General features: G+C 45.9%; 1 protein-coding gene across 1 annotated transcript in view; it reads right to left on the minus strand.

The window, feature by feature from the left end:
* ASPSCR1 (alveolar soft part sarcoma chromosome region, candidate 1) overlaps positions 1-11,667 on the minus strand; it is a gene marked incomplete at its 3' end in the record, with an annotated part of 36,169 nt that overhangs the window by 17,468 nt on the left and 7,034 nt on the right. Inside the window, exons 3-5 of the mRNA XM_009873178.1 lie at positions 7,783-7,840; positions 6,892-6,965; positions 5,683-6,121 (exon numbers count right to left, since the gene is read on the minus strand). Coding sequence (XP_009871480.1) covers positions 5,683-6,121; positions 6,892-6,965; positions 7,783-7,840 — 571 coding nt within the window. The remainder of the gene's footprint in view (positions 1-5,682; positions 6,122-6,891; positions 6,966-7,782; positions 7,841-11,667) is intronic.

The raw sequence follows: 11,667 nt of genomic DNA on the forward strand, positions 1-11,667 counted from the left end.
CCCTGGGCCAGCCCAGACAGCCCCCTCCTCTGCTGTGCTCCCCCTGACTCCAGAGCCCACAGCTGGGAGCTGGGTATCCCTACGGCAAACCTTTCAGCACAACAGGGGCTGGGCCTATAGCTGTGGTTTCAGCTATTTAAAAAAAAACCGCAAAACCACCAACACTCACAATCCCACCAAAAAACCAAACCAAAACCCCTAGCCCCCCCCAACCTATTAAGCATTAGCATTCCTGGTCTCCGAAGGGAGAACGACACAATGTATTCCTCTCGATTTAGAAAAGGCGAGATACTGGCTACCTGCCCTTGTGCCCAAAGCAGCAGCTGTGTCAGCATCTGAGTATAAACCACTGCCAGGGGCAAATCCACAAGAGGTAGTTAGACCTATCAGCTCTTGAACAATCCAGACTTTTTAGGTCACACAAACGTTTACATGAACAAAGCTTGAAAACAAAGGAGATAGGGTGCTGCAGGCTGCAGGAGATGCAGGGGGCAAGCAGTCCGTGACTGAAGAGCCTCCCAGGAACAAGAACTGTCACAGTCAATACAGCATTTCTTTGCGATCAGCTGCCACCCTAAGACAGCCCTATGAACAAACCTGATGCCTGTTTCTTCTCCCCTTATACCCTCAAATACTCTTTCCAATCCTAATTAATGCCCCAATGTCCTCCCTCCTTCTGTCCCACCCATTCTCCCTTCCCCCGGGCACAGGTCCCTTGGGAACAGAAGGAGTCTCCCTCAATTGTCAACAGCACAACACAAATTACAAGGCAATGTTCACTCTGCCTGTGGGCACTAAAGGGTAATTTGAGAAATTAAAAGAGCGAGGTTGTGTGGGTGGGACCCTTGGCTACTTTTAGAAAGTTGAGCAGGGTCAGCTCTAACGAGCGGGTGAAGGAGCCTGATTGCAGCTTTCGGGGCTCAGAGGAGGGATGCCCAGCGCCACGGGAGCGATCCCCAGCGCGCAGATCCACCCTGGGCACACGGCCTGTGGCACAGCACCCCTGCCCGCAGCTCTCTGCAAGGTCGGAACCGCGTCGGGGGCCGGAGGAGAGCGAGTCGGGCCTCCCCAGTAATCAGGTGTGCTTCAGTCTCCTCGAGCCGACCTAAGTTCCCCCTCGTTCTAAACAGGCACGTATTGAAAACCGACTTACCCTAAAAAATACAACAAACTGAACAGGCATATCCTACAGGACGTTGCGAAGGGTGCTGGGATACGATGGAGAGACCTCCGATGTCTGCATTAGCATTTAGTAGTGGCTCTAACAGGGATTTTAGCTAACCCTAACAGTAACACGATTCCAGAGGGAAAGCATCAGCCACTGCGCAAAGTACAGCAGTAGCTAAAGTCTGTAGCCAGGACATCAGAAATCACAAGACAGCAGAAGGCAAACAAAGCCCTGTCCTAAGCATGCCCCCCTCTTCCTTGGTGCGCGCTCACTGCTCCAGACCACTGCGTATTACAACCGTCACTCGAGCGTCATGTTCCAGACATCTTCGTTCACACAAACGGGTCTCCACTGCCAACACGGTGCTGCCAACGGGCGTCAGGAACCTGCCCTCCAGAGCCATTCCCCAGCCTCCAACAACTCCCTACGTGCTGTCCCAGAAAATCCACTGCTTCCCAGACATAAGTGTCCTATTCCTGACCTCCAACTTAGACCCAGCCAAGATGTCCCTGCCTGATGCACCGCAGGATATCGGTACCGGCCCCACAGAGACACACGGCCACCTTTTAGCTCCTAAGTCTATAATTTTATCTGTTTCTCCAGCCAACACCGAACACTGAGTATCTTAACTTCCAAACCAAGACATGTTACTTAGCTACTACTGAACATGAAGAAACGTATTTTTACATACAGAAGAAGCAGATCCACGCGTGTCTAATAAGACTGCAAAAGCACAGAATTAGAGTAGGAATTCCTTAAAATTAAATCTTCAGCTAACCCTCAATAACAGAGCGTCTGAGACCCCTTGAGGGATCTGTAATGAGTGAGTTTTTGTGAGCTAAAATTCAGGTGCTTTGATTCAGTGTTTCTACAACTCAATCCCAGAACCGCACAGCAGAGTCCGATCAGCGAAGGGCAGCACAAGGTGTCTGCTCAGCACAGCTAAGCTACCAGAGGACACCAGTGCTTTGCGTCTGAGGATGCAAAGACTGGCACATCACAGTGACATCATCGTACGTGTTCTGCCATGCATTTAACGCCCCGTGGAATCGACCATACATCTCGCCTCCTTACAGACATAAGAACAACTCTTCAGAGAGAAAGAGGTATCCATTCCTGTTGCTCTACCAATTCTCTCTTTCCCCAGAGCCCAGACATCACCCTGTTCCTCTTTCTTCACTCACTACCGTTTGCTCACCTGGGTATTCCAATCGGGCATCTCTCAGTCTGAGTACTCTCAATACAACCTTATTTTTATGTATCACCAATAATCCTAGAATGCATACAGGCTCTGAAAACTACTGTCCCATGGTGATTTATAAAAGGAGGCTACGAGGTCCACCAACTCGCTTCCCAGTCCACTACACACCTAGTGTTTTCTGCAGCTGCGACAAAAGGTGACCATTTCCTGTAAGAATAAAGAGCCACCACACAGCAGCTTCTCCCTTCCATTACACAACTCTGGAGGAAAGCAGCTGTGCATTTTGCGGTCGTATTTCTATGAGCGATGCCTTTCAGGAGCCAAGGGTGTTGCACTACGGTGTGTCACCCTCACTCTTCAAAGTCTCTGCTTCTACTACCGACGCTGAGATGTCGGGCACTTCTCACAAGTGCGCCGAAGCCGTCTCTTCAGGCAGCCCACAGCGCTGCACTAAAGCCAGGTGTCACCACCTTGGGCCTAGGCAGGCAGGTAAGTTGCGGAAAACTTGTATTACACTGAAGAGAAGTAGTGGCTATTGTGCTTTGCACAGCAGCAAGCTCTCCCTGGAGACCTACCTCCTCCCCAGCAACTCAGAGAGCTCTAATCTCATGGGCAATCTGGTGTAAAGTTACCTTCTAATAATTAATGTTCTGACATCAAAGTCAGCATGCAGCTGTCTGTAAACCATCTTTAGCCCAAGAAACGAAGTGACGCCGGCACAGATTTTATCCAGCCACTCTCTTCAGCTTCAAAAACCACACACAGGCAAAGCATTAATGGGAAGATTCTTTTACAAAAATGGACCTTTGAAGTTTAAAAATAATTTGTTTTGTTTTGGGTTTTTTCCTCAGGACTGAAAAGGGACAAAAAGCAGATGCCATGCGGCTAGCCCTGCTCTGCTGCTGCTGCTAAGAGCAAGGAGAGCAGAGGATGGCAGGAATGGAGGAGGGAACAAAATGTAATCAATCAGCAGCAAAAGCACCAGAGATCAAAGGGCTTGAAAGCAGCAGTCAAAATCACATGCTGTTTAACACAAGGGCAGAGCCCCCCCAACAGAATCTGCAGCTGCTTCCAAAGCTGCTCTCCAACGGGAAGGGAAGCTGGCTCCAGAAGTGCCTCCGAGTGGTTTGAACTGGACTGCAACTCTGAGAAAGACGCCACATCACGAGCGTCCTCGGGCCACCGCTGCCCAGCTCTGCGCCCAACAGCACGGCTGCGCACGAGGCTGGAGCCAGGGAGCCCCGTCTCTGCAGCCAGCACACAGAGGAGCACACAACGGCACTGGTGAGGACCACCACCACGAACTCGCGCCCCTCTTCCTTCCTCCCTTCCTCCTGAGGCACAACTGAAGCAAGCACCACACTAGACAGGACACATCACCCGGCCTACTGCTTACTTCTCCACGCTCTGGGGCAGTTCCAAAAGGTTAAATAACACCGATTAGATGGACCCAAACATGTTTCTAATACACTGCAATATTCACCGAGTTGGCAAGGCCTCTTCTGCTACATTTGTAACTGCTCCAGAGTCATTCTAGGGTCTGGCTTCTGCTCCTAAACAATTCAGAAACCCATCCAGAATGGACTGCAACCACAAAGAAGTCAATCCAGGTAGAAACTCTACCCCAACGGCAGAGCGCACACGTGGCCCTGCTAAACTCCTCCTGGATTGAGCTCCCTTTGAACCTCATCAGGCACGCCTTCCTGCTCCTCACGGCTTTCCACTGTTCAATCCTGGGGCTGGATCAGAACCAAAGATAAACACAGAACTCCAACTCTAAGCGGTGCTAAAGAGTGGGAAACAACGAAGGGGATCTCTGCACCCTGAAGACAGCCCTAGTGATGTGCAGTGAAGGGGCAACGGCAAGAGCCAGTCACAGGAACTCCAGGATGTGAAACTCCCAACGTGCAATAATGGGGAGCAAGTTACGAATTTACTGCCTCCTGTACTTCATTTTATGCCACTTGCCAGACACACTCAACCTTGCTGAAGGCATTCAGTTCCATACAGACACCCTACAGAAAGCACACCCAACCATCCAACAGCCATCCTGCAACGGCATCACAGCACTCTTGAGCCATCAGTTCTGGCACCTCCGCATGGGCATTTTTAACTTTAATCAATGCAGTTTTACTTCAAAGACATCGACGACGACAGATGAACAATTTATCTTTCTGGGAAAAGGATTAGAGAAGTAGACTTTATTTAAGGAGCAGGATATTTTAGAGCAAGACAGAAAACACTTTTATATGCAAGCAGAAATAGAAAAGGATGGAAGGTTTCTGATTCACCCGCAATACTAAGAAAATTAAGACTCACAGAAGGAATGGGACTAGACTGAAAGGATGAAAAGGTCCAAACCTGGTTTTTGTCAAGCATCAAACTCTTGGCAAGTAAGATGCAACTGTAGCTGAAATATCCCTTACATTCTACACACGTCACCAAAAGAATTAAACTAAAAGTCAGAGTGACTACAGGCAGAAGGAAGTCTGAGGGAACAAATGCCAAGAACTTAGCAGCATGGAATACTGCTTTTACAATAGCTCTGCTACAGGGTTCCACATTCCACAGAAAGGCTCGGATGAGAAATCTGAGCACATCTTACAACCCAAGAGTTAGAAACTTTCATCATCTTCTCAGATCTTGGAATTCATGGGATGAAGTTGCAACAAACCTATCAGGACTGCTTCTATCCTAGGACAATCCTACAACAAGCTACAAAAATTATCCGTTTCCATATGTAAAACTCTACTATGCTTATATCTTCTGCATTATCTGGGAGGTAAGTCAGTCACAACAAGCAGTTAGCACCTTCAGAATATTATAAAACACAAGACTGACTGAATTCTGCTCATCTTAGGAAAACTACACAGCAGACAGCAATTTTTGAAAGAAGGACAAGTACGCAGGGATCAGGTGACACACAGGCATTTGTTAATGAAATCTGCATGGAATTTGAGGCACAGAGACTGAGGCTCTTCTGGACTGCTTTTAATGCAGTTATGTTGCCTCCATTAGAACCATTCGTCAAGGACAGGACACCTCAAGGTCCAAAGCTTTGCTTGCCTCTGGACAGTAAATTCTAAAAAGCCCATCCTTTTGTGTTCCCTACAGTAAACTGTCCAAATTGCTGTATTTCCTTACTGAACTCTATTTCCATACAGAATTGTATGTCACTGAGGCGCCTAACCCTGTATTATGGGGAAAATGTCTTAAGTATGGAAACATCTTTTTCCTTCCTTGCATCTTTCCTTTCCAGCCTCAGGCAAGGCAGGATAAAAAAAACCCTCATCACAAACAAATTTTCCCTTACCTGTTCTTGCTCCATTTGCAGTTCTTGGCTGTTCTTTGACTTCTTTGGCTTAGAAGGGCCTCCAGGGCTGGAAGAAGTTGTTGGCAGTGTTGAAGATGGCACGTCAAACCCAAGGGATGGTGCAGCTACAGAAGAGTCCCCCAGACGCTGTCCATCTCCAGAAAAAGGGACAAATGGAGTAGACTCCGGCTCTGAGAAAGGCCACAGATCCTCCAAGCTGGCAGGAGATTCTCTAATTGAGTCTTGCTTGTCTGTGCAGCTGTTTAAAGACATGGCCACATCCCTGCGGTCCAAGTCCTTTGGGAATGTGTTTGCTTGAGGTAGGGGCACATCCACCGCTCCTTCCTTAGAGCCTGGCCTCACTGTTAGCTCATTACACGGCACCGTGGCACCCACAGCTTCCTCCCGACCAGATGAACTGCATTTCTTCATGACAACTCTTAAAGACACCAAAAAGGAGTAAAACCAAAATAATTTATCCTAACGGTACTGCCCTCCCCATTCTCGACATGACCATGACACAAAAAAGACAGCTAGACTCAGATGTACCCCCACTTCCATGATCTGCCTCTTCCAGACACTCACACAGAACAATCTGCAACTGCTCTGAAGTCAGGGGTGGGGGATAGAGGGTTTTTGCAAAAGAACAGAACAGGAACTACCCACTCCACAGGAAGAAAACTGCCTTCCAGGGAAAAAACGGCAGCCAGTCGTAAAGCACAGCTTCTAATCACTCCTGCCTTCTGTATATACTGCAAAGAACTGGCGAGAAGATCACAGCAAAGCTGTCATCGTCCCCCACCTCACCCTCCCAAACAGTCAGCAGGAGGCACTGCAGGGATTGAGAGTTTAACGCCTGAAACCCAGCGCAGGCAAGAATGAAGTGGTAGATGATCGTCCTCTCAGAGAGACTTTTAACTTTGAATTGTCTGTTTCACTCACAGGAAAAAGAAAAAAAAAAAAAAGAAAGAAGCAAACAAGCCCCTTTAATCTGCAATGACTGGTCGGTGCCAGCATCTGCAGCTGTGGGAAGCACATCTGGACAGCAGTTTCAGATAAACAGGCAAATGCAATAATTACCAAGTTTGTATTTTTTAACTTTTTGTGTGCCTTTTTGTTTCAGGAGGTTTTTTTGACATGTGAAACACAACAAATTCACCGCCAGAGTGGAAAGGAAAAATAAAGAATCTAAACTTTGTTCCTCCCGACCTGATGATGGCACTGCCTCCAGTCAGGCCAAGTGACTTCAGTGTTGTCTTCTCCAGGGCATCTTTTCCTGATATCTGTAACAAAACCAGAGGAAAGTAATTATGGCAACAGCCTGAGAGGGTGAGCATTTAAAGTGCTCTTTCTAGAAAGAAGCCTGTATCAAAACAAACACCACACTGTGCCCGAAACAGCTCACACCACACTCTTCCTGCAACTGGAAATGAGACCTGGATCCATCTGTATTCACCTGCTTTACCAAATTCACTGCATATTAAACGATCTCAAGGGAAGCTGACCCACCTACATTTCCATCCCACAGACACATCCAAAGCGGATCCAACCTCAGCAAAGCATTATTTTTATCCCAGAAGTTAAATCACAGGCACCACCTCAGAGCTGAAAGACAGCCGATTTCACTACATACACCTCCCCTCTGCTTGTAATGACCTTTTCCAGAATAAAGATGATCTGTCCACAGAGGTCAGTGGGAAGCGAAGGGGACAGCTAGGGAGAGCAAATTCCATAATACACACATACAAAATATTAAACAAAACATTAACAGCAAAAGATCAAAACACAGAGAAAAGCAAATATTTATTAAAGCGAAACCACTGTTTTGACTCGAGCTTTAAAAGAAGTTGGAAAGAAAAACACAAACAGGTCATTGAGCTCATTTTATGGGCTCAGAGGTCTAAATGGCCCAGGGTTACGTTCCAAGAGAGCTTTTTTCCATACAGACACGTCATGCTTTGAAAAGACCAACATTTTTCTACTTCCCCTCTCAAAAAAGTTCAAAAGAAACACTTTCCAGGTTGGAAAGCAGAGCTGAGTTTTTCTTATTTTTTAAGGACAGAACAAGAAGAGACAGTTAAGAAGACTTCGCTGACTTACCTCATCTCGCATGTAAATACAGACTGGAGAGAATTCACCACACTGTTCCATAAACTCCCTGCAATAAAGAGCAAAATACTGCAGCATCTGTAGAACGGTCTACCCCCTCCAAAACCACTGCAGAGCAACAGTAAGTGAAATTAGCTAGCAACACTCTCCTCTACGTTCCTCCAGCAACAACCATTACACAGTTCCCAGAGTCAGACATTAGGTAAAGAATTTGCTCCAATGCATTCACTGTTCCCTCAACACAGCCCTGAAAGTTTAAAAACAAAGGAGAAAAAGTTAATTCTGAAATTAGCTGACCTTACTAGATAAATTTGAGCACATCCTCCTTCACGTGCCTCAGTAACTGACGTGGAACATGACTTGTTAACACCTATTCTTTTTAATCCCCTATCTAAGTTTAACAGTTTATTACAGTTTGGATTGTCCTTTCCTTGGGGACAGGTCAGTTTCTCTGACCGTATGCACAGCAACAAAAGAATGACATATTGCTCTAAAGCAAACAATTCGAGGACGAAGAATTTTCCTGTCTTAGATCAAAAAAAGAAAAAAGAAAAAAAAAAAAGAAAGAACAGCAGCTTTCAGATTCTGGAGACCGGGAAAAAACAAAGCCAAAGGAAAGCGTGCCTCGAGACAAGGTGAAGAACAGCCCACACTTCGGCATTTCAGCAAGGCAGGACACAGAGTGGCGATGATGCAAACTGCTGACAGGCCATCTGCAGAGGAACATAAAAGTGACGGGCTCTTGGCATAGATAAGGGAGAAAAACAGTAAGATGCTGCCCTTGACATGATGTTACTCTTCCCATTTTCCTGTAGAGAAGCAATTCTGAGGCATTCAAGTAGAAGGGAAGCTTTCTTACGTATTCACTTGATCACACACAGAAGATGGACAGGAGAAAGACAATGGCTGCCTGTCACAGCAAGTCTCGGTTCTCATCCATCCAAGATCTTGCAATTTCAAAGGTGAGCACATGTGGAAAATCCTAAACAAGGTGTTCTTAATAGACGACAATAATAATCAGACTAATACTTTTAGCAAGGAAGCCTCAGATGTCTGTAGAGAAGTAAAAAGCCTTAAAGAGCTAATCAGTATATTTCACCGAAGCACTGAAATCAGTGAGAAGGAGATTCAACAGCAGAAGAAATTCTCGTGTCAGTCTCCCATTCAGCCAAATGAAACTCAAACTGAAATCAGCTCAGCTTGTAGTAAAACACGAAATTAAGGAGAAGTTGTTTTCTTCTCTGTGCAAAGCACACCAACAGCAAAAGGTGACCAGGAGAACAAGTCCATCCCAAGACAAAGGTGGCTCAGAAAGATAACTCGCTGAATTCTCACACGCATTTTTTTCTGAAAAGGCTTAGACTCAAAAGTTTCAGCCTAACTTAGCACGGAGGGCTACAAAACAAAATGCAAGAAAGTTGCCCCAGGATATTCCCCATCAACACAATGAGAACTGATGAGACTTATCCCTCCCTGGAACGCTCCAGTAGCTCATTAGCACATTCTGTCCCGAGTCCTCTGCCACTGCAGTTGCAGTAAGGAGCTGCATGTACCATCTGCACTGCAACACCTAGTTTACTGCAAAAACCCGAAATCCTTCCTCACGATAAACTCCCTTGATCTTGGTGGTCTCTGCAGTCCAGTCTCTGGGGAGCAAAAAAATTACCTTCTCGGGACATTTCACCCTACCCATCGTCCTGGGTGACTTGAAGAGAAATCACCTCTCTGCAAATCATCTCATGAAATCCACCCGACAGCCCCATAAAGCCACATGTCCCAGCTTATCTCCCCAGGCCTCTGACGAAAGAGGCTGAAGCTAGCCCCAGAAGCCAGCTTGTCATTTTATGACCTGTTACTCTGGTGTTGGCTACTGAATTCATGAGGAGCTTTACAAGTGACTGATCCCGGGGTTATGTGCACACTTGCACTGAGCTGCCTCTTAAGCCACTGGATTCTAGTCTGCAACGAACTCCACAGGAAAAAAACCCTGCAGGACCCTGGCAGTCTGAAGAAAAAAAACCAACACAGTATTTTTCACTGGAAATTAGAAGTTTTGAAAAGGTATTTGTACTTCAATCATTTCTCTGCATGGTTTTTAATTCTGCAGTAGCAGTCACAGCCACACAATATCCTAAGTATATTTGCATTAAGTTCATCAACGCCTGGCACCTAGGTGTCACAAAATCTAAGCAGGAGTTCAGGCTGCTTCTATCTAGCACGCATCTTACATCTATCACTTTACTTTCACAGAATCATTCTCTATCTTGTGCTTTAATTTGTGAGCGTCACACCTGTAGGATGGAACAGCGAATGACTACAAAAGAAAAAAAAAAAAAGGATGTAAGTGATCAAGGCTGTGTTCATTTTGACTTTTCCTGGAAAGGAGTTTAACGAACAGAGTTCCACTACTTAAAATATTCTGTCTTCAGCATCATGTAATTTCAACATATGTATTTTGGGATGCAGTATTACCAGACACAAAGTTATCTCCAGGGTTTATGTAGGAAAAGGATCCCTTAACTAACAGTCAAAATCCATTCACTCAACCGAGCATCTAATTTTGAAGTGACTGCGTACATTACAGAGTATGTCTGTGCTGTGGCCACACTGACTGCTGCTGTCAGAGCAGCTCCTATTTCAGAGCTGGTAAACCCACAAATAGGCCTGCAATAAACCCAACCATTATGGAAAGCCCACCTTAGGACAGAGATAACATTTTCTGTCCATGTGACAAGAAAATAACCCTTAGCACTTTAGCAATCTGCTTGCACAGCAGAAGAGTCCACATTCCGGAACGCACCTCACTGCTTTCAGTGCAGCAGTTCCAACCATCTTAAGTATCGTTACAAGGTTCAAAGCTACCTAAAAACAATAGCTTTGCCGATATTACCTTATGCAGTCTTTCTGCGTCCAAAACACATCACAGATGAGCAGCTTACAAGAATATACATACTGCCAGCATCTTACATATTTTAACGTGAATCTATCTAGCTCAGCACAAAGTGGCAAAACAAACTGAACAGGAAAGGCATCACCCAAACTACAGAGTAGAAAATTAAGTGAAACAGCCACCAATTTTCAGGAAAAAATCATCAAGGACACATGTTTAGACTCAAAACTCAGTGTCCATTAAATCTAAGTGAAATAGCTGGAACCAGAAGTCACTCAGCATTGAGAGCCACCTGGAACACTATGACACTCAATCCTTGAGCAATCCTCAAGAGGAAGAGCACATCAAAGATTTCCAGCTGGAGGATGTGGCTGAGCAAACCTGTTAAGGATCGGTTTGGTTTAATTGTACCAGTCTCCCTCATCTCAACCTGAAGGTTAAAACTGAAGCCTTTCTAAATAAAGCATGCAACAGCATGGTGATATGGGACAAGGTGAGTGACAATGAAACTGAGATGCTCCGCTCTAGAGAGTTAGCAAATCCAAACAGACTAACCTGTAAAACCAGTCCTGAGTGTCGGGCCTGGTTTAGGGGAGTCAGGGGCTGAGAACTACTTCCAGATCAGCTGCAACAGATGACAGGGGGTTTACAGTCCTGAGGTACCATTCTTTCAAAGCACTTCTCCCAGCCATCACACCAAAGCCTGTTGTGCAGAAAGTGACAGACACCCACAGCATCCGAGCGATTACATTCGAGTTTCAGATTATGAAACGCAGTTTACTTCCCAACTCGAGGTGAATAACCAAAACAACACTGGAATAGGTCTACCACCCTTTGTGGTTTTGCAAGTAGTTGTTCTCTGTCAAGGACAGAAGGCCATACGCAATGTTCTGCAGGAATCAAGAGATGAAATTCCTAACACAGAATGAGCATCATCTTGTGATTCAAGACCCAGGCTCCAACCTCCCTCACTCCTTTCGCAGCAG

The sequence above is a fragment of the Apaloderma vittatum genome, unplaced genomic scaffold (genome assembly GCF_000703405.1).
Source record: "Apaloderma vittatum isolate BGI_N311 unplaced genomic scaffold, ASM70340v1 scaffold26867, whole genome shotgun sequence".
NCBI classification, from domain to species: domain Eukaryota; kingdom Metazoa; phylum Chordata; class Aves; order Trogoniformes; family Trogonidae; genus Apaloderma; species Apaloderma vittatum.